The following is a 23,475-nucleotide window of genomic DNA, read 5'->3' as shown; positions in this document are numbered from 1 at the left end:
ATTTTTTTTAATTAATTGATTTTTCCGAGGAATTAAAATTAAATTTTTAAGAATAATTACATTTTTGAGCTATTCGTGTAAAATTGAAATATTTGAAATCCCGCGACAAATTTTTTTATTTATGAAAATAATTGAATAGTTGTTACGAAATTTTTTTTATTATAATTTTCAAAAATAATTGAATTCCTGAGAAGAATTTTATTATTTATGAAAATACTTAATTGAATTTACAAGAAAAAATTCATTACTTTCAAAAATAATTGAATTCTTGTGATTAATATTGTTATTTATGAAAATAATTGAATTTTACAAAGAATTTTATTAAAATGCCTCAAAGTAATTGAATTTTCGGAAATAATTTTATTATTTGTCGACACAATTGAATTCATGAGAAGAATTCGAGGAAGAATTTTATTAAAATCTAAAAGAATAATTGAATTATTTCAAAAAAATTTAATTAAAATTATATTTTAAATAATTGATTTGTTTCGAACAATTTTATTAAAATTTTCAAAAATAATTGAATTCCTGAGAAGAATTTTATTATTTATAAAAATAAGTGAATTATTGCGAAAAATGTTATTAAAAAAAATGTTTAATTGAACGAATTGAATTTCTCTGAAAGATGTTGTTAATTTCGAAAATAATTGAATTCTTCATAAGAATTTAATTCTCGTGGAAAACTTTATTTGTGAAAATAATTGAATTTTGGATCAATTTTATCAATTTTTTTTTCAAGAAATGAATTGTTTTGCAAATTTTCTAAAAATACTAGATATTGAAAATAATTGAATTTGGAATATTTTTGGAAAATAATTGAAATCCTGCGATGAGTTTTATTATTTATGAAAATAATTGAATTCTTGCGAACAATTTTATTAGAATTTTTTAAAATAATTGAATTTCCGAGAAAAAAATTTATTACTTTTAAAAAATAATTGAATTCTTGTGATTAATATTATTATTTATGAAAATCATTGAATTCTTGAGAAGAATTTTATTCAAAACTTTTAAAAATAATTCAATTCTTGTTTATAATTTTATATACAAATTTTAAGAATAATTGATTCTGTTCAAAAAATATTATGAAAATTATATTTTAAATGATTGAATTCCTGAGAAGGATTTTCTTCAAATTTGTAAAAATAATTTAGTTTTCGTAAAAATTTTATAATTTGCAAGAATAATTGAATTCTTGCAACAAATTTTATTAAGAAATTTGTAAAATAATTGAATTTCAGTTAAAATTTTATTATTTGAAAAAAAATTGAATTCTTGCAGCAAAATTTATTAACAATTTGTAAAATAATTGAATTTCAGTAGAAATTGTATTATTTTTAAAAAAAATGAATTCTTGCCAAGAATTTTATTAAATTCTTTAAAAAAAATAATAATTTTTGTAAATAATTGAATTATTTATAAGAATTTTATAAACATTGTTTTAATTAATTAATTTTTTCGAAATATAATAAATATTATGAAAATTTTATTTTAAATAATTGAATTCGGGTTCTTCCGGAAAACTTTATTTGAGAAAATAATTGAATTTTTCGTTTAATTAATTGAAAATAGTATTAAAAATAATTGAAATTCTTTGATGGGTTTTATTATTCATGAAAATAATTGAATTCTTGCGAAGGAATTTTATCAAAAATTTTTTTATAAAAATTGAATTTCCATTAAAAATGTTATTATTAATGAAAATAATTGAATTATTTTGAAGAATTGAATAAAAATTTTGTTAAATAATTGATTAATTTCATTTTTTCGAATTTTTTTTTAAAATGCCATTCTAAATTAATTGAATTACTGTGGAAATTTTATTATTTATGAAAATAATTGAATTTTGGATGAATTTTTTCTAGATTTAAATTATCAGTTTAAAAAATAATGAATAAAAATTGAAATGTAGGGGTCAGTAGTTTGACTTTATGAAAATGCAATTGCGAAGTGTGTTTAGTCAGTGCCTGCTCTTAATATCGACAGTTGTGTGCGGTGTATTTGTATATTAGCTTATTCAGTCTACCGAATTGAATTCGGAACTACAACCATCAATCCAATTAGGTCAGAATAATTAAGGCTTATTCGCATACTGTTTGGCACTAACATAACTCACTTTGTTATCAGTCAAGGTCGTGAAAATAATCTAAACAAAAAATTATTTTGACACAATTCCAAAAATAAAACTCATTCTCCAAAAATAATCACCTTCACATAGCCTTGCACTGACATTTTAAAATTCAGTAATTATTCATTTACAATTTCATAAAATTCAAACCTCAAATTAATTAAAATTTTCTAACTGCAAAAATTCTTGTTTCATATTAAAAAAAAAAAAAAAAATTTAATTAATGTGCGCCATAAAACGAAATAGGAGAAAAAATGTAAAAATTTTGAAATATTTCTTAATTGAATATTTTCCAAGTGAAATAATTAAAAAAGAATTTTTAAAATTAGTCGCTTTTAGGAGTTAATTTACAGAGATAAATGTTTACCGGGGGCAAAAATTTTGATTCTTTTTTTTAAAGGAAAAAATTTGTGAATTTATATTTGTATGTTGGAGAATCTGGGGAAAATTGATGAAAGCCATAATTGGTAATTCGAGCACGATTCCGGGATTATCATAGACGGATATTCATTTTCAGGAAACACACAGTATTTCAGCTTCGTTGAACTCGCAATGACCCACACTGGAATTCACATTCGCGCATAATAATCTCCCAGCATTATGTGTGCTCCCTCGCTAATTTCATGATTACAATAAACCGTAATAGATCTGTCATGTGCATTCAATTCGGATGTGAAATATAAACGCGACTGTTTATAATTTCGATGAAAAGGAGGATGCATTGATATTTTAATGTAATTTTATACAAAAAGGAAAATATTCTATAAATAGAAAACCAAATCTCTATAACAGAATCTGTAGTCAGATTTACGAAAAATTCAATATTTTTTAGTCCTGTTATTGGTTGTAACTGTTAAACATAAAAAAAATCAAAAAAATTATTTATTAATTATTTTTATCAATAGTAAAATTTTCTGTAAAAATTCAATTATTTTTAATCCAATTTTCATAAAATTACGTGAAAGAATTCAATTTAAAAAAAAAAATTTTTTTTAATTTTTTAAAATAATTAAATTATTTTCTAAAGTTTTAATAAATCCTTCGAAACAAAGAAAAATTAAATAATATGTAGTAAAATTCATCGTAAGAATTAAATTATTTTTCATAAATAATTTTAATTAAGATTATAAAAAATTTTAATAAAATTCTTTCCAAAAATCCAATTATTTTCATAAATAAGAAAAAAAATCTTCAGAGAAATTCAATTATTTCATAAATAATATAAAATTTTTACAGAGATTCAATTATTTTCGTAAATAAAAAAATTCTTTTTATGAATTTAATTAATTTCATAAATACAATATTCATAAAATTTTTGAAAAAAAATCAATTATTTAATTTGATTTTTATAAAATTCTTCGCTAGAATTCAATTATTTAAAAAAAAGTTCATAAAATTCTTCGTAAAAATTAAATTATTTTTAAAAATTTTAATATAATTTGTTGCAAGAATTTAATGTTTTAAAAAAATTTTTATAAATTTTTATAAAATTCTCATCTAAACTTCAATTATCTTTAGAAATAATTAAATTCTTCTCCGAAATTTAATTATTTTAAAAAAAATTTTCCTCAATTCAATGATTTTCAATATTTACTATTTTAATAAAAATTTTCCCAAACAATACAATTATTTTAAAAAATTTTAATGAATTTCTGCGCAAATATTCAATTATATTCATAAAATAATAAAACTTTCACTCAGTTATTTACAAATTTTTTTTATAAATTTCTTCGCACTTTTCTGAAAAAATTAATTCTATACAAAATTGTTAGATAAAACTATGAAAATTTTAGATTTTCCAAGATTATAATTTGAAACCTTTTCAAAATTCAATTATTTCTAAAAATTCATGCTATAATGATTTTAATATTCAATCATTATCTAAATTTCATTTTTAAATAAAATTTTATTAGAAAATTCTACGAAACTTCAATTATTTAAATACAAAAATAAATAATTTTTTGAATAAAAATAATTAAATATTTCTTAAAATTAAATTTTTATACAGAATTTCATGAAAATTTCTTAAAATAATTGAATTCTATCGATGAATTTTATGAAAATTTCTAAGAATAATTGCATTTTTCGAAGAATTTAATAAAAATTGTATTAAAAAAAAATTGAAATTTTGCGAAGTTAATTTCTCCGAAGAATTTTATTAAACTTTTGAAAATAATTAAATTTTTGCAATAATTTCTAACTTCTCTAAAATTCAATTGTTTTTAACAAAAATTCTTCTATAAATCCATTATTTTTAATAATTAATTAAATATATTCAATTATCATAAAAATATTAAAGTTTAATAAATTATACTGCTCATAATCAAAAGTCGATTTCAAAAATAACTCACATTGGATTTCTCTTAAACTGAAAAAAACGAAATTCACTAAAATAACAAAAAGTGAAGGGTGAAAAAAAAGTTTCTCCCATTTAAATTAATCAATGTGAGTAAAAGCATCTATATTTTCGAAATGCTCCACTAAAATGGATTTTCATGTCGATTTTTTTGCACCGTCCTACTAATCCTTCCAATTTCATCTTGTGCACCTGCATTTAAAACCTACTTTGTTATTCGCGTATAAAAATTTTAAAAAGTTTACCATTTTTCTTCTTCATACATTCTCGATTTTTTTTTTATCGAATTCTTACTAAAAATTGTATAAAAATTTTCTAAAAATAATTAAATTTACCTGAAGAATTTTATTATTTGCAAAAATAATTGAATACGAAGAATATTATAAAAAATTTCTTTAAATGATTTTTTTCGACAAATTTTGTAAAACTTCTATTTTAATTTTTAAATAATTAATATCCTGGGAAAATTTTATTATTTAAGAAAATAATTGAATGTTTCTGAAGAATTTTATCATAATTTTTTTTTTGAAATAATTAAATTCTTTTGGAAAATCGTATTAAAATCCTTAGTATATAGATATTGAAAATAAATTAATTTAAAAAAATTTTCGAAAATAATTAAATTGTATCAAAGAATTTTATTCAAATTTTGGAACACAATTTTTTTCTTTTCAACTATATTAGAAAATTTGAAGTAGTCGAAATTCTCCAAAAATGTCTCTTTAGTATCACAAATGTAGAAAAAAGTATCGTAGTGGGTATGAATTAGGAAAAACCCAATGAAATAAAATTTTTTTTAACTATTAGAAAACTTGAAGTAGTCGAAATTCTCCAAAAATGTGTCTTTAGTGTCACAAATGTAGAAAAAAGTATCGTAGTGGGTATGAATTAGGAAAAACCCAATGAAATAGAATTTTTTTTTCCTGCGCTTGAAATTTCCTGAAAAATAGAAATTAACGTTATAAAATTTTTCATTCATATACCAATTATCAAAATTATTATAATTCGTCTATATTCATGCAAATTTTAAGTAGAAAAAGTCAACGATTCGAGTAGATTATAATTCGAAATAATTCTTTAAAATTTTATGTCGGTTTGAATAAAAAAAAAATTTTTTTATGATTAAAATGATACGCGTATTTGATTAACTTTTTCTGCACCACCCGAGTAGTGTGCGATGTATTTCAGCCGGTAGCTGTAAATGAGATAGAGAGACGAGGTCTGTAAACGTGATTGAGGATTTCACAAGAATAGCACGAGCAAGCACATGTTGTATACTTTCTCTTTGCGTTTGCACGCGTTTGTATTTGTAGGCACAGGGGGGCGATATGCGATGAGTCGAAATGCACGCTCACAAACAAAGAGGTCAGGCGGTGTGTTGAGTGTGTGGTGGGGATTGGGAGGCCAGGTACCCTTCAACTGTAATGCCGTTGTTTATTGTTGTAACATCGATGACAATGAAACAGTTTCGAGAATTGAAGCATAAAAAAAAGAGACTCGATTTTACTTGTTTCATCAAAATATTTAAAACAAAAATAGAAGAAAAAAAAAGAATCTTTTATTTTTATTTCTATTTCATTTTAATCATTTGCCGCAATTTTCTTTTTTTCTAATCAACTGAATACAATGTGGCCAGGGCACTAAGGTGCCCACCATTTTTTTTTTAAGTAAAATCACTTTTGAATTCTTTTTACGATTATTTATCAAAATATATTATGGAAAATGTAAATTTTTTCGATTTGGAAAAATTTTATAATGAATAATAAAATAATTTAGTGTTTAATGTATGAAATAGGATAAATAATTAATATTTTAGAATGGCTACTTATAAGCAAAATAACAGAGTTTGCAACCATTGATTCTGTAATTATAAGCCAAAAACAATACATTTTAAATAAAATTACCTTAAATTGATTTTTGCAACTATTTTTTTTAACTTTACAGTGAATTTTTGAATGGTGTCCACCTTAGGGCCACCTTGGCACCTTACCCTACCAATTACAAAAAGAAAATAAATATAAAAACGATAATTCCAACGAAATTTATAATTAGCATTCACAATTATTAATTAATAAACTATAAATTATAAACTAGTGGAAAAATAACTAAAAATAAAAAAAATTTCAATGAAAAGAAACATTCATTTTGCCTGGGAACCGCGTCGTCAACGATAAAGTTAGTTTCATTAAAATTAATTGTGCAAATTAAAATTCATTGCAATTGCGAGACACACTCGCACATATACAATATATAAATATATAGAATGTACACGAGGGATATTTTGTGTGCGCGCACGAAAACACTATTATTGGCTCTTGCTTTTGCATCTCTACTGCTGCCTTTACTTTCAATCTCTAATGGAATGCACACTTTTCCGATTCTCGAGAGAAGATTGCATGTAAATTTCCAGCGGAATTTAATCTTACCCTAAATAGGTATATACATTTATTATTGGATGGGGGGATAAAAAAAATCGCAGCGAAGATTCGTCCCCCCTCCCTCCCTCCCTTCTCCTCCTCATTCCCATATCCTTATCCATTTCTTTCCAATTTCACATTATACTTTATATACACGAATTTTCATGATTTTGTTCAAAAAAAAAAGAAGAAGAAAGTTGGAAATAAATATGTAAATTCAGTTCAGGGTAGATAGAAGTACGAAGCTTTGAAAATTTAAAAAAAAAAATTTTTTAAAGTTCTTTATACGAAATAAAAAATTAAACAATTATTTATTTAAAAAGATTACCTGCAGTTTTTTTTAATCCGAATAAATAAAACTTATCTTCTAGTATAAAAGAGATAAAACTAAATATTCGTTTTTTGTTAAAATCAACTTTGTTTTAAATTCAAAAAAATTAAATTCAAACGATTTTATTGGAATATTTTTAAATAATTGAATTTCCAAGAAGAAATTTATTAAGACTTTTAAAAATAATTGAATTCTTGTGCTGGATATTGTTATTATTAATGGAGATAATTGAATTTTGCAAAGAATTTTATTAAAATACCTCAAAATAATTGAATTTTCGGTAATAATTTTGTAATTTTTTGACATAATTGAATTCATAGGAAGAATTTTATTTGAATCTAAAAGAATAATTGAATTATTTCAAAAAAATTTAATTAAAATTATATTTAAAATAATTTATTTCTTTTGAAAAATTTTATTAGAATATTTGAAAATAATTGAATTCCTGTGAAAAATTCTAATATAAAACATTTTTTTTTAAATAATTGATTTTTTCGAGGAATTAAAATTAAATTCTCAAGAAAAATTACATTTTTTGATCGATTCCTGTGAAATGGAATTAAAAATAATTGAAATCCTTCGATGAGTTATATTATTTATGAAAATAATTGAATTCTTGTGAACAGTTTTATTAAAAATTTTTTAAAATAATTGAATTTCCGAAAAAAAATACATTACTTTTAAAAAATAATTGAATTCCTGTGATTAATATTGTTATTTATGAAAATAATTGAATTTTGCAAAGAATTTTATTAAAATGCCTCAAAATAATTGAATTTTCGTAAATAATTTTATTATTTGTCGACATAATTGAATTCATAGAAAGAATTTCATTCTATTAAAAGAAGTAGAGTAGAGTAATTGAATTATTTCAAAATAATTTATAAAAATTGTAAGTAAAATAATTCATTTTTTTCGAACTTTTTGATTAAAATATCTGAAAATAATTGGATTTTCTCTAGCAATTTGATTATTTATGAAAAGAATTAAATTTTGGATCAGTTTTATCAATTTTTTTTTAATAATTAAATTCTTTTGCAAAATTTTTTGAAAATACTAAAAAAAAAATAATTGAATTTGGAGGCACGGTGAAACTAGCGACCCGCCGGCCGACAGCCATCAGATGAATACAAAGGCGCCGACACACATAGTAGCGCGGTGGCCCGCTATACGGTTCAATCAACGCAAAAACAACATACGCTAGCTATTACAGTTTATAGAAAAAATTGCAATAGTCACATTTTAAAAAGCATTAATCCCTCTTTAATTTGCGACCAAGAAACAAGAATTTGGTCGAAAATTGATCGAGTTATGAATTTTTTTTGAACTTTTTTTCCAATTTTCGTTTTTCTGATACGGGCGGGTGGGGACGCTGGCTATCAAAAATGTTTTAAAAATATTCTTATTAGTCCAATGACAAGAAGCATTAATCCCTCTTTAATTTGCGACCAAGAAACAAAAATTCGGTCGAAAATTATTCAAGTTATGAATTTTTTAAAACTTTTTTTACAATTTTCGTTCGAATTTTGCACAGCTCTAAAAAAATTCTTTATGATCCAGTGTAAAGAAGTGTTAATCCCTTTTTAATTTACAACCAAGAAAAAGAAATTTGGTCGAAAATTGTTCGAGTTATAAATTTTTTTTGGACTTTTTTCCAAATTTTCGGCTTTCCGATACGAGTGAGTGGGAACGCTAGCTGTTAAAAATGTAAAAAAAATTTGCAATCGTTTCATCTATAATTTGCAACCAAGAAACAATAAAATTAGTCAAAAAATGTTGCACTTATTAATTTTTTTGGACTTTTTTCTAATTTTTGGTTTCTTGATACGGGCGGGTGAGGACGCTGTCTATTAAAAATTTAATAAATTAAAAAATTGCAATTGTATGTTACATTTTAAAAGGCAATAATCCTTTTTTATTTTCTATTAAGAAAAAAAAAATTGTTAGAAAACTGTTTGAGTTTTGAATTTTTTTAAAGTTTTGTTATTGATTTTAGTTTGCATAAGTTACTTCTATCTCTGCGATTAGCTGATGAATAAATTCATTACCCCAGAATGTGCTGCTTCGAGGTTGCAATTTTGTACATTCATTTTTTAATATTTTTTTAAAATTTTTATTCGTAATTCGTAATAAATTGGAAAAAAAATCGAAAAAAATTCATAACTCGAACAATTTTAGACCAAATTTTTATTTCTTGGTCGCAAAATTAAAAAAGGATTAATGTTTTTTTTAGATTGCTAAGAATTTTATTAAAATTTTCAAAAATATATGAATTCCTGAGATGAATTTCATTATTTTTGAAAATAATTGAATTATTGCGAAAAATTTCATTCAAAATGTTTAAATAGAATTGAATTTCTGTAAAAAATTTTATTATTCTTGAAAATAATTGAATTCTTCATTATAATTTTATAAACATTGTTTTAAATAATTTTCAAATATTAAATAATTTTTTTCGAAATGTAATAAATATTATGAAAATATTATTTTAAATAATTGAATTCTAGCGTGGAAAACTTGTGAAGATAATTGAATTTTTCGTTTAATTAATTTAAAACATTAAAAATAATAGAAATTCTTCCATGAGTTTTATTGTTTATGAAAATAATTGAATTTTTGCTTAGAATTTTATGAAAATTTTTTTTTAAAAATTTAATTTCCATGAAATGTGTTATTATTAGTGAAAGTAATTGAATTATTGTGAAGAATTGTATAAAAATTGTGTTGAATGTAATTGAACAAAAAAACACAAAAATAAATAAAAAAATAGAATTAATAAAAAAGTGATAAAAGAATATAAATAAAAAATCGAAATGACAAAAAATAAAATTTCGTTTATTGATAAAGTAATTGTAACGGCATTTATTAAATAAATGCATATCATAAGTACTATGAAATTAACGGTTTTTAAAAAGTAAACCCATAAATGTAAATACGGTACACGTTTATGTATATAGCTTATAAAAATTAACGGTAAATGTAATTATTTTCAATATATAAATTTATAGTAGATGAATTTAATTGTAATGCATAAGTGAATTTGTAAAAAAAAACAAAGGGATACACTAATATAATATAGTAGTTGCTGAGAGAAAACAAGAAAGTTAATACACACACATATATATATAAATGAAGTAATAAAGGATATAAGTATAAAGGAGAGTTGGTTGTGAAAAAGTTTTCTTTTTATTCATGCTTTGTTTTGTTGATTTTACGCATACATTTAAGTGCGGCAACAAAACTTGCTCACGGGACGTTACTTAACAGTTATAACACAGAATATTAAAAGTGTAATTATTAACCTGAACGGTGTAATATTTTATATTATTGCTCACACGTAAATCCTCTTGTTTTTTAATGTTCATAATAAACTATATATACATTCTCCTATGCATTAGGCAATAAACTTAATCAGATCAGTCATTAAAATGATTTAATAATCAAATCATACAGATTTTACTACTTTCGTCTCGCTATATATGCAATTATTTCCTTTTTTTAAAAATATTATTGTGACTCTTCAGAAATGTACTTTTTTGAAAAAAAATTATTTTTTTGAAACTTTTCTATTAAAAATATAAAATTTGTTGTATTTTTTCTAGAATAAAATAAATGATAATTACCTGAATGTAATATTTTATAAAACTTTCTAAAAAATTTTTTATTCGTTTAAAAAGAGCTGCGGGCAGGAAATAAAATAAATTTATTTATTTATAAACGGAACGCTTAAGTTTATAAACTTTAGCGTCAATATCATACACAGTATTCAATAAAAAAAAAAATAAAAAAAAAATAAACAACAAAGGGGGTAAAAGTTTCCGTATACAACTGCGAAAGTTTAACCTTATGAATTGTTCATATTTATAGATTATTGTTTATTGAAGTAGGAAGCGTAAAAATTGTCACTAATCAGCCACTATAATAGCAATAGGGGGGGAAAAAATCACATACACGTTTGATAAACCTGACCTTAAACTGTTATTTACGACAATTTATTTTTTTGTTGTTGCTCTAATCTTGACAGAGTTGACAACATTATATGCTATCAAATATTCTCATTAATTATTACCATGCTATTTATTTTATACTTTTTAATTTATATTTCCAGGTTTCGCGCTGATCTACTAAAAAGAATTTGAATAAAATTCATTCAAAATTCAATTATTTTCACAAATAATTTATTAATTATTTACAACAATGTTTATAAAATTATTATGAAGAATTCCATTATTTTCAAGAATAATAAATTTTTTTACAGAAATTCAATTCTATTTAAACATTTTTAATAAAATTTCTTCGCAATAATTCAATTATTTCCATAAATAATGAAATTCATCTCAAAAAATAATATATTTTTGAAAATTTTAATAAAATTCTTAGCAACTATTTAATTAGTTTCATAAATAATAAAATTCATTGCAGGATTTCAATTATTTTTAATACAATTTTTACAGGAATTGCTCGAGAAATGTATAATTATTCTTAAAAATTGAATTTCAATTCCTTGAAAAAATGAATTATTTAAAACAGCATTTTTTTAAAATTCTTTGAAAGAATTCAATTATTTACAAAAATATTAGAATATTTTTCACAGGACTTCAATTATTTTCAAAAAATATTCCAAATTCAATAATTTTCAATATCTAGTATTTTCATAAAATTTAGCAAAAGAATTCAATTATTTAAAAAGAAATTGATAAAATTGATCCAAAATTCAATTATTTTCATAAATAATCAAATTTCTACAGAAATTCAATTAGAATTCAATTATTTAAAAAAAATTGATAAAATTGATCCAAAATTCAATTATTTTCATAAATAATCAAATTTCTAGAGGAATTCAATTATTTTCAAATATTTTAATCAAAAAGTTCAAAAAAAAATGAATTATTTTAAATACAATTTTTATTAAATTTTTTTTTTAAATAATTCAATTACTCTAGTCTACTTTTTTTAAATAGAATTCTTCCTATGAATTCAATTATTTTGAGGCATTTTAATCAAATTCTTTGCAAAATTCAATTATTTTCATAAATAACAATATTAATCACAAGATTTCAATTTTTTTTTAAGTAATGAATTCTTTTCTCGGAAATTCAATTATTTTAAAAAATTTCTAATAAAATTGTTCGCAAGAATTCAATTATTTTCATAAATAATAAAACTCATCGCAGGATTTCAATTATTTTGCAAAAATATTCCAAATTCAATTATTTTCAATATCTAGTATTTTCAGAAAATTTGCAAAACAATTCATTTCTTGAAAAAAAAATTCATAAAATCGATTCAAAATTCAATTATTTTCACAAATAAAGTTTTTCACGAGAATTAAATTCTTATGAAGAATTCAATTATTTTCAAAAATAACATTTTTCAGAGAAATTCAATTCGTTTTAAACATTTTTTTTAATAACATTTTTCGCAATAATTCACTTATTTTTATAAATAATAAAATTCTTCTCAGGAATTCAATTATTTTTGAAAATTTTAACAAAATTCTTTTTCAATTATTTTCATAAATAATAAAATTCGTTGAAGCATTTCAATTATTTTTAATTCAATTTTACAGGAATCACTCAAAAAATGTAATTATTCTTGAGAATTTAATTTTAATTCCTCAAAAAAATCAATTATTTAAAAAAAATGTTTGTTTAAATTTCTTTGAAAGAATTCAATTATTTACAAAAATATTAGAATTTTTCACAGGAATTCAATTGTTTTCAATTACTTTCAAATATTTTAATAAAATTGTTCGAAAGAAATGTATTATTTTGAAAACAATTTTAACTACATTTTTTTGAAATAATTCAATTATTCTTTTAGATTTTAATAAAAATCCTTCCCAAGATTTCAATTATTTACATAAATAATTCATCGAAGGAATTCAATTATTTCGATAAATAACAAAATTATTCCCGAAAATTCAATTATTTTGAGGCATTTTTGTAAAATTCTTTGCAAAATTCAATTATCTTCATTAATAACAATATTCAGCACAAGAATTCAATTATTTTTAAAAGTAATAAATTTCTTCTTTGGAAATTCAATTATTTAAAAATAAAAATAAAAACTTTTCGCAATTCAATGATTTTCAATATCTACTATTTTCATAAAATTTCCAAATGGAATTCAATAAATAAAAAATTTTTTTGTAAAAATCTTGTCAACAATTCCATTTTTTTTTTCATGAATAATAAAAATTTCTCAGGAATTCAATAATTGTTTAAATTAGAATTTGCATAAAGTTAGTCGAAAGAAATCAATTACCTATTTAAAATTTTTTACAAATTTCTTCGCAAGAATTAAATTATTTTGTATAAATAATTATATTAATCTTAGAACCGTGTTATTCAAAATAACCTATAAATTTATTTTTTATGTTTCTATTTATTTTTTTTATATTTATCTCCAATTTTTATAAATTTAGATACAAAAAAAGATTGATTAAAAAAAACAATACTAAATTAGGAAATTGATACTTTTTTCCCTTAAACTTTTCCTTAATTCAAGATTCGTAAAAGAAATGAAAAATTAAATTTCCAACGCATTAGAAAGTTTATTTATTGTCTGTATGATTAATATTATTTTATTTAAATTATAAAAACTGATGACGATCTTATAATTTCTCCGAGTTTAATAAATTGCGATAAGTACGATTTCAATTTTATTAATATGCCAAATATTCATTATTATCGTAGCTGAAAGTATATAAACATAAATATAAATTTACGAGTGCGTATAATTATAACTGCTTTCTTTCCTGGGAAAACTTTCTTTTAAGCTCCGAAACATCAAATATATGATATTGTGTAAAATTCTTATTATATATTTATGTTTTACAATATTCACGAATATAATTTGTTTCCGCAATTTTTAATATGCAAATTAATCCAGATTATTGTGAGAGAAAAAAATAAATGCCAAGAAACAGTATTAAAAATACATTATATAATTAATGCGGCAAAAATTGCCTCTTTTTTTAATTCAAAAAATAAGTTAATAATTTATTTATTTATTTATTTCATTTAATAATAAACAAGATTTAAAATTAGAATTAAATTTAATTTAGTGAATTATAATTAAAAGTGCCGAATAAGACTATAATTAAATATTTAAAGTGAATTTAGAAAAATTAATAAATTATATATTAAATTGTATAATAATTTAAATAAATAAATAGTTTAAAAGTAAAATTTATCGATCAATCGAAATCAGGTTAATAAACAGAATTTTTTTTTTTTTTTTTTTTTTTTTTTTTTTTTTTTAATGTTGATTTTTACAAAATAAAGAACTTAATGTCACGTAGCGAGAAGAAACAAAACGCGAGAGAATCTTGTATGGAATAATGTAACACAGAACATATTTGGATTTTTCCGGCGTTAAAATTTAAAAAACAAAAAAAAATTCAGGGAAAATATGTAAAAAAAAGAAGGAAGAAGAAAAAATGACTGTAGTAGGGTTAAAAAGCGCGACAGACCGTGCGAAATTTCTCTTGTCAGAGTTGGTGTCGCCGAGCAGATTATGCGGCTGATAAACTCTAATTAAGTTTAGCGCAAGAGGCGCGAGAAAAAAAACAGAGAAGCAAAAAAAAAAAAAATAAAAAAAAAACATTACACTTCCTCTTTAGAGTAAATTTCCAGAGAAAATTTGTTTAAGATCACATTTAGATTAATTGCTAATTATACGATTCGTTTAATTTTTTGGTAAATAACAGAAAAAAAGATAAATTATCATAAATAGACGTACTTTCAAGTTACATTTATACTTTTAGTTACATAGAGAAAAGTTTTTCTTATAAACATTTCTTTTTAAAAAAAAAACCCTTTTTGTAGGTTATGTTCTCAAAAATTATTTTAAAAATAATAATAATAATAATAATAATAATAATAATAATAATAATAGGGGAATGTAGTCAAGGTTGGTCTACTGTCTAGGTAGGCCATCGCGATTTTTTGGACAAGTTCACTAGCGCCACCTACGCGCATGCTTGTCGAAGCTTGTCTTAGAGTAACCTAACTTTTTGTTCAATTACATTCTCGGAAAATCGAAAATTGTGTTTTCTGTGACGTCGGTACAAAAAAAGCTGAAAAAAAGTTTTGTGCATAATGTGAAAAACCATTAATAAAAGATAAAAAACAAATTGAATCGTCAAGGCAAGTATGCAGAAAATTTGTGGGACTCATGGTTGAAAGAAAAACAAAGTAAAAAATCGAATCCCGAAACGTATTTCTTTATGGTTACAACAATTCGGTAATGTTACTTACTGTCAAGGTCGGCCACTATGTGTTTAAAATGCGCAAAGATGAGGACGAGCTACTTCATTTGCAAAAACTGCAATTCCGTATAACTCATAATATAATTGATCATCTTATTAATATTTTTATTTAATTTTATTAATATTTTAGTGCAAAATTTTTTTTTATTTATATTTATTTTTTTATATTGTTTATTGTTATTATTTTGTTATTTCATTAAGTTACAAACTGTAAACAATAAAGAATCAATTTTCCGTAACTCCAAACATGTTATTTTATTTTTTAACGATTAATGCCCTTTGAATTTTAAACATGGCCGACCTTGACTGTAATGGCCAACCTGGACTACAAATTTTTTTTTTTTTAAATCTTTATAACTTTTTCATTTTTAAACCTGTCAATTTACTTTGTACAGAAAAAATGTTCCTATTAAACAGGACTTTCCAACCATATACTTCAATTGTCCAAATTCATTTTTAAAAAAAAGTTATAAACAAAAGTCAAAAAGGTGGCCGACCTAGACTATGTTCCCCTATTAATATTAATAATAAAATAATAATAATAATAATAATAATAATAATAATAATAATAATAATAATATAATAATAATAATAATAATAATAAAAATAAATAAAAGTAGTAAAAATAATAATAAAAAATGAGGCTGAAGGCCGCAACGTTTTTAAAAACGAAAACAAAAAAAATAATTGTTTTACAAATTAAATTCATCGCTAATATTCATGTGCGTGAATTTTTAAAAATTAATTACTATTTTATGCGGACAATTATTAAAAAATAACAAAAATTTCAAAATAAAATAAAGGATCCTATTACTTTTTTTGTTTTCGTTCTTAAATACGCATAGTGGACTTCAGCCTCATAATAAAAGTAATTTAAAAATAATAATTTTACTAATTAATTATTAATTATTCTAAACGACTCAGACTGTATACTTAGAATGAAATAAAGAGAAAAAATTGATAAGAACAGTTTTCAAGAAATTAATGATGCAATAAAAAATAAACTTAAAATTGTGTAAAATATATACTTCGAAATATAGGTTAAAATTAACGAACTGTATTTTCTACAGAATCAGTTGTCAATATAAAAGTTTTGTAATATCTTTTGTGAGATTAAAATATTGATGAAACAAACACTTTTCAAGTCATGACTTTTATTATTTACTATAAAAATCTATAAGAGTTGATACTTTATTCATTTCAGTTCTAGTTAAAGTATCACAATTTATAAGAAACAAAGAAAAACATCATTCTTTTTAAAGTTATTGAAAAAAAAAATTTTTTCTACAATATTTAATAATAATTTTTCAAAGTGTTACTAAATAAAAAAAGCGATATTTTTTTTGCTTCTTCACTGATTTCAAAATTCAATTAGAATCAAAACTTAAATAGTTTTGCTAAATAAATATTTAAATACTGTTTACTTCTTTTTTCACAGGAAATAAAATTTAAAAAAATTTTTTTTTTTTTTTTTTTGAAATGAAATAATTTTTAAAAATTAAAACTAACCCTTTCGAAAATTCAATTATTTTTTTATAATTTTTAACTAAACTTCATCTCTACATCAATTATCTATATTAATTTTTAATTATTTTTCGAAACTAATAAATTTTTTTTTTTTTTACATTAAGTAGTAGAATATTTTCAAAAATTTTAATAAGGAATTTTATTTTCTATCGATAAAAATCGCATTATTTGAAAATAATCGAAAAAAGTCATTATATCCGATCCGAGGCCTGAGATAAATAAAAATTGAATAAAATCTAGTGAATTTTTAATTAGTTTTCAAAAAAAAAAAAAAATTTTTTGGAAAATTTTATTAGTAGGGGAAAGTAATTAAAAATTCACTAGATTTCATCAAAATTTGTGTGTCTATGTGCGTGGAATAAACGAATGATTCTGTATGCATGAGACAGTGTGACCGTAGCCTAATAAGGCAGAGGTACACGGAGAAAAAAATCAGGGCTTTGTAGCATGGAGTGGTCTGTACCTTTAGCGCATGGGCGCTTCCTTGCGGCGAAAGAACGAACTCGTACGATTGCAGCAAGGCTCCTTACTAAAATAGGGCGAGCTCTTGCTGCAATCGTACAAATTCGTTCTTTCGCCGTAAGGAAGCGCCCATGCGCTAAAGGTACAGACCACTCCATGCTGAAAAGCCCTGATTTTTTTCTCCGTGTATCTATTATGAAACGCTTTCATAATCATGTCCCTCTCATGAAACCGTATTTCAAACAATAAACTGAATATAATTATTACAGTTTATGATAATCAAATTTTTTTCTACAAATTCTTTTTATAAATCATATTTATAAGAATTTTCAGTTTATAGACTAAAAATTATATAAAAAATATAATTTTCATCAGCAAATTATATTTTTTTTATATAATTTTTAGTTTAAAGAATTTATAATTTGTGTTTACGGTGTGAATACACCTTTAGGTATTAGTGTGGGGGGTTTACAGTGTGAATACACCTTTAGGTTTTCAGTACGGTGTGAATATTACTGTAGGTTTTAGGTGTATTTACGGTAAAAATACACCTTTATGTTTTAGGTGTGTTTACGATTTGAATACACCTTTAGGTTTTAATTGTGTTTACGATTTGAATACACCTTTAGGTTTTTAGTGTATTGACAGTGTGAATACACCTATAGGTTTTTGGTGTGTTTACAGCGTGAATACACCTTTAGGTTTTTAGTACGGTGTGAATATTACTGTAGGTTTTCAGTGTGTTTACGGTGTGAATGCACCTTTAGGTTTCAGGTGTGTTTACGACTTGAATACACCTTTAGGTTTTAATTGTGTTTACGATGTGAATACACCTTTAGGTTTTTAGTGTATTGACAGTGTGAATACACCTTTAGGTTTTTGGTGTGTTTACAGTGTGAATACACCTTTAGGTTTTCAGTATGTTTACGGTCTGTATACAAATTATTATTTTTTTAATTTAGTCCCAAATTTCAAAATAATGGTAGAAATAAAAAATAATTTTCAGTTATATTTTTTATTCGTCGGCGAAGAAGGTTAGAGATGATGTTTACTCACTTGTGGATCATAAAATTATTTTATAATGGCTTATACAATAACACTTTATTTCATTTGAGTTTAACCGTCTGCTAGGGGTTAAGAACCTTTCAAAGAATTTTAAGCTTCCTTTCTAACTGTCCAGTTACCGGATGGATTGTTCAAAACTTGAACTATTTAGTTTAAAGACATCTATATCTAGCAATAAATTCAAGTCCGTCGGTCATTCAAAGGAACATCATTCTTTTCCGTAAATTCTAATTTCCTCTTTTAACTTAAATTTTTTTTTTTTTTTTTTTTTTTTTTTTTTAATTTTAAATATTGAAGCCTATCGATTTACTTTTTTATATTTCATTAGTTGCATCCACATTATCTCCGTTTATAAATTATAAATTAATTTCAGTAAATTACCAGAACATGGAAGTTAAAAATATTTTCTATTAATAATTAAGTTAATTAATAAATAAATAATAAAGTAATCGATGAATAATGAAGTAATCAACAAATAAATAATAATATTTTTCGAACTTATGTTTATTTATTCCTCAATATTAATATTTTCGAAAATAAATTTGAAGGGATTGGGGATAGAACCCGGGTTCGCAGCACAGAAAGAAACAACCTAACCAACTAACCCAACCAACCATGTTATAAATAATAATATTAATCGTTTAATAATTACTTTTTTTTTTTTTTTTTTTTTTTTTTTTTTTTTTTTTAATCAGAAGTGGAAAATCTGTCTTATTTCTAGTACCATTATCAATTATTATTTAATAAACAAAAAGAAATTATTATTCAACACTAACTTAAAAATAAAATTTATTACTTACTAATTACAAAAAAAATGAACAATTACCATCTGGACTTAATTAAAAAATCAAATTAAAAACACAATTTTTCAACTTAACAATAGAAACAATAATAAATGTTAATTACAGACTAGACTCAGTGATCATATAAGAATAATTTCCGTTTAAATATAAAAAAAATGTACAATTATGTTATTAGAAATCTTTGTTTTAAAAAAAAATTTTAATAATCCTAGTTCTGTTTTAACTGGTTTCAAAAAAAAAAAAAAAAGGAAAAAGAATAGTCTAAATAGAATTACAATTTTTATTAATTTCGATTCTTATAGATTCTCGTGTTAAAAGAAAAATTATGATAATTATAAATAATTTGTAATATTACGCAACTTTTTTTTGTACTTTTTTGTAAAAAGAAAAAATTGTTTGTAAAAAAATTTTTTTTATTGCAATTCACGTCAAATTGTACAATAGAATCGGTTACGATTTTTATCTTTATGGTCTCTTATACGTATTATTAAGCTACTTTATATATTTCACTGGATATGTATTGGCAAATATTGACGAAAATTGATTTTCAGACAAATTCAACAGTAAATTATTTATTCACAATATTGAGGTTGAATTTATTTTTGGTTATTTTGAAGTATTTTTGAAAATATATTCAGGTTCTTTTTGGTTTGTTTACGGTTTGAATGCATCTGTAGATTTTAGTTGTGTTTACGGTGTGAAGACACCTTTAGGTTTTAGGTGTATTTACGATTTGAATACACCTTTAGGTTTTAGGCGTGTTTTTCCTTGTGGATACACCATTAGGTTTTAGGTGTATTTACGGTATAAATACACCTTTAGGTTTATGTCGTGTTTCCGGTGTGAATACACCTTTACGTTTTTAGTGTTGTTTTTTTTACAGAAAAATATAAAAGTTAATGAAAAATGAGTAAAATTTATGAATTTTAATAATTTATAAAAATTACAATGATAACTCTAAGATAAAATATTTTCAAAAAATTATAATAAAAAAATTTTTACAATTTATTATTTAAAAATATTTTTAAATAATTTTTGAAAGCTAATAGTTTATTAACATTTTTTATAATTCAATAATTTTCAAAATTTCGAAATTTCTTCAAAAGTTGATATGATTTTCAAAAATTTTAACAAAATAATAATTTAAAATATTTAGTTATTTTCAATTAAATTTTACAAAATTTTAATTATTCAAAAAAATTTTTTAAAAAAATAATTCTAAAATATTATTTATTTGTAAATATTGAATTTTTAAAAATTCAATTATTTTTGCAAAATTTGCAATTAAAATTCTTCAAAAGTTGATTTTTCAAAAATTGTAACAAAATAATTGAAAATATTAATTTTTTTTTTTCAAAATTTGCAAATTAAAATTCTTCAAAAATTGATTTTTCAAAAATTGTAACAAAATAGTTGAAAAAAAATTATTTATTTTCAATTATTAAATTTTACAAAAGAAAATAAAACTTTTCAAAACAATTAAAAAATATTCTCGAAATTTTTTTAATAAAATTCTTTGTAAATTTCAATTATTTTTCAAAATTTTCAATTAAAATTATTTAAAAAATTTACATTATTTTTACGAAATTCAAAAATTCAATTATTTTCAGATATAATAAATTTTTGAATAGAATTCTATATTATTTATGCAAATAATTGAATTTTTGAAAAAAAAAATTATCAAAAATAAGTGAATTTTTGAGAAAGGATTTTTATTTTCTCAAAATTTGCAATTTGAAAATTCTTCAAAAGTTGATTTTTGAAAAATTGAAAAAAAAAATCCTTGAAAAAATAAATTATTTTCAATTAAATTTTACATAAAATTTAATTTATTTGAAAAAGATTTTTATTATTGATAATATATTTGCGAAAAATTTAATTATTTTAAATATATAAAAAATAAATTTTTTAAAAATTTCTTTATAGTTATTTTTTGCACCAAAAAATTTGGTATTTTTTTGCAATATTTGTATTAAGAAAAGACAATAAAAGTCGCAAATTTTAAAAAATAAGTCGAAAAAAGTTTCAAATTTTCTTAATTTCCCTGACAAAAATTTTTTTTTCTGTCATTTTCCTGTCTTTACTGACGTGTGACCACCCTGATTATTATTATTATTATTATTCTCTTTTTCGTGACTTCTAATAGTGGTAATTAACCTTTACAGGTGTTTTTATTATTACTAATAGTCTTCGATCATAATCCTAATTATTCGGCTGTTCTTTTCAATTTTTCATTTTTCTCAAAAAGTCAAAATTCCTTTTGTGTCAAAATTTATGACATGACCTGATGAGGATGCCATAAAGCTTCGAAACGTTGCCAACATAATAAATAAGACATAAAGGCCTCGCAAAATTTACTACAACGACAAATTATTTATTATAATTAAAATTATCCATCAATTATTAATTTATTTACTTTTATATAATAATAATATTAATTATTCTCAATTTCCACTGCAATGTCATTTTCTTTTTTGGCAACGAAATAAAATTTTGCACTTTCCGGGGGTCTTTGATTTTTGTAAAAATTATTATTCTTAGTAAAAATGAAAACAAAAAAAAGAAAGAAAGGGGAAAAATATTCTTTACTAAGTGGGACAACTATGATTATTCGTAAAACGCACTCAGGGGAGGTGCAATATCTGACGTAAAGAGAAGTAGGTCAAGCAGGAATGCAAGACGTGCACAAAAAAAAGGGGGAGGAAGAAGAAATATTTGTCACCGAATTCCTAAAACTGTGTGTATACACCATAAAAGTAAAGTGAGAAAAAAAGGTGGGCCTATTTTCCGTAGAAAACAAAAAAAAACACCCCCCCCCCCCTCCCCATTCGTGTCTATTAACAGTTGCATCTGACGTCCGAGTTTTGTGTGTGACGTTCCTTCGGACGTCACATCGATCCCCCGACATTTTCACCCAATTTTAGTTGTCCTTTGGGGAGTGCACCTCATATCTACTCGCATTTGGCGCTGGGATTCGTACATTTTTCATGAATTTCAGTAAAAAATAATAGAAATATTACCTAGGAGGGAAATAAAGAAAAAGAAAGAAAGAGAGAGAGAGAGAGAGAAAAGGGTGCGGTGGACATGTTTAAAGGCTGGTACTCACCTTATCTGAAGGGATATTTCGCGAACTCATTGTAGACGCGGGGGTGGTGGTGGTGATGAGGAGGCGAATCCAAAGGCCGTGCTGGCAGGTGCTTTTTATTTTTCTCACTCAAATAAAAGGGGCGAGGACAATTTTCTCCGATTATGTCAGGAGAAAGTGGTGTAAAAAAACAAACCAATAACAACAACACCACTTCTTTTCTCGTTTATTTGACAGACGAGATTTGGAAAATAAAATTGGGTGATGGGTTGATGTTGTTGTTGTTGTAGTAACGATGATAATGATGATGATTTTTTTCTCGTTTTTGTGTGATTATTAAAAGAATCACAGTGAACGAGAAAAAAAATACACTTGAAACTCTATCACAAGAACACTAAAAATTTTCACTACACCATTTTTTCGATGTGAGTGGAGAAAACTCGCGTTACACTTGCACATTTGAGAGATCACACACCCGACGTGCTGGCTTACTTGTACATGTCGGGCGTTAAGTATTTCGGCAGCATTTTCGAAAATTAAAAAAAAAAAACTTAGAACGAGGCACGGGCTCAGGTTCTTTTTTTGACACTCCGCCGCCAGCACCACACAACCACCGTCAGTATCGGAGCCAAACACATAAAATGGCGATTCGATGCTGCATTCTTCAAGTACCCGCCATGAACTATGTGTGATGGAGATGCGTTCACACTGACGGGACTTTGCTTGTCAGCGCCTCACGTCACTTAAAGCTCGAACTACATTTTTCGCTGTCGGTAAAGAAAATTTCTCCGAAAACAATTATTATTTTTCAAAAATTTTATTTAATTCTTTTATTTTCAACAATTTTTATCCTATGAAACTTAAAATTTAAAATAAAAATTAAAATTCAATTATTTTCAAAAATTCAGATAATATTCTTGGAAACAATTTAATTATTTTTAAAAATAAAAAATATTGAAATATTTCGGAGGAATTCAATTATTTTCAATATAATTTTTAATAAAATTTCTGAAAAGAAAAATATTA

The 23,475-nt window shown here is 23.0% G+C and overlaps 1 protein-coding gene across 1 annotated transcript in view; it reads right to left on the bottom strand.

Annotated features, from left to right (window-relative positions):
* The window catches only part of LOC122509659 (ubiquitin-like protein 3), a 151,322-nt gene extending 128,196 nt beyond the window's left edge, over positions 1-23,126 (bottom strand). Inside the window, exon 1 of the mRNA XM_043623866.1 lies at positions 22,471-23,126. Within this exon, the coding sequence (XP_043479801.1) occupies positions 22,471-22,500 (30 nt within the window). The 5' untranslated portion in view covers positions 22,501-23,126. The remainder of the gene's footprint in view (positions 1-22,470) is intronic.
* Positions 23,127-23,475: the final 349 nt, after the last annotated feature.

The sequence above is a fragment of the Leptopilina heterotoma genome, unplaced genomic scaffold, assembly GCF_015476425.1.
Source record: "Leptopilina heterotoma isolate Lh14 unplaced genomic scaffold, ASM1547642v1 Lhet_61, whole genome shotgun sequence".
Taxonomy (NCBI): Eukaryota; Metazoa; Arthropoda; class Insecta; order Hymenoptera; family Figitidae; genus Leptopilina; species Leptopilina heterotoma.
Note: the sequence above shows the minus strand (reverse complement) of the source record. Positions and strands in the feature narration are given on the sequence as shown.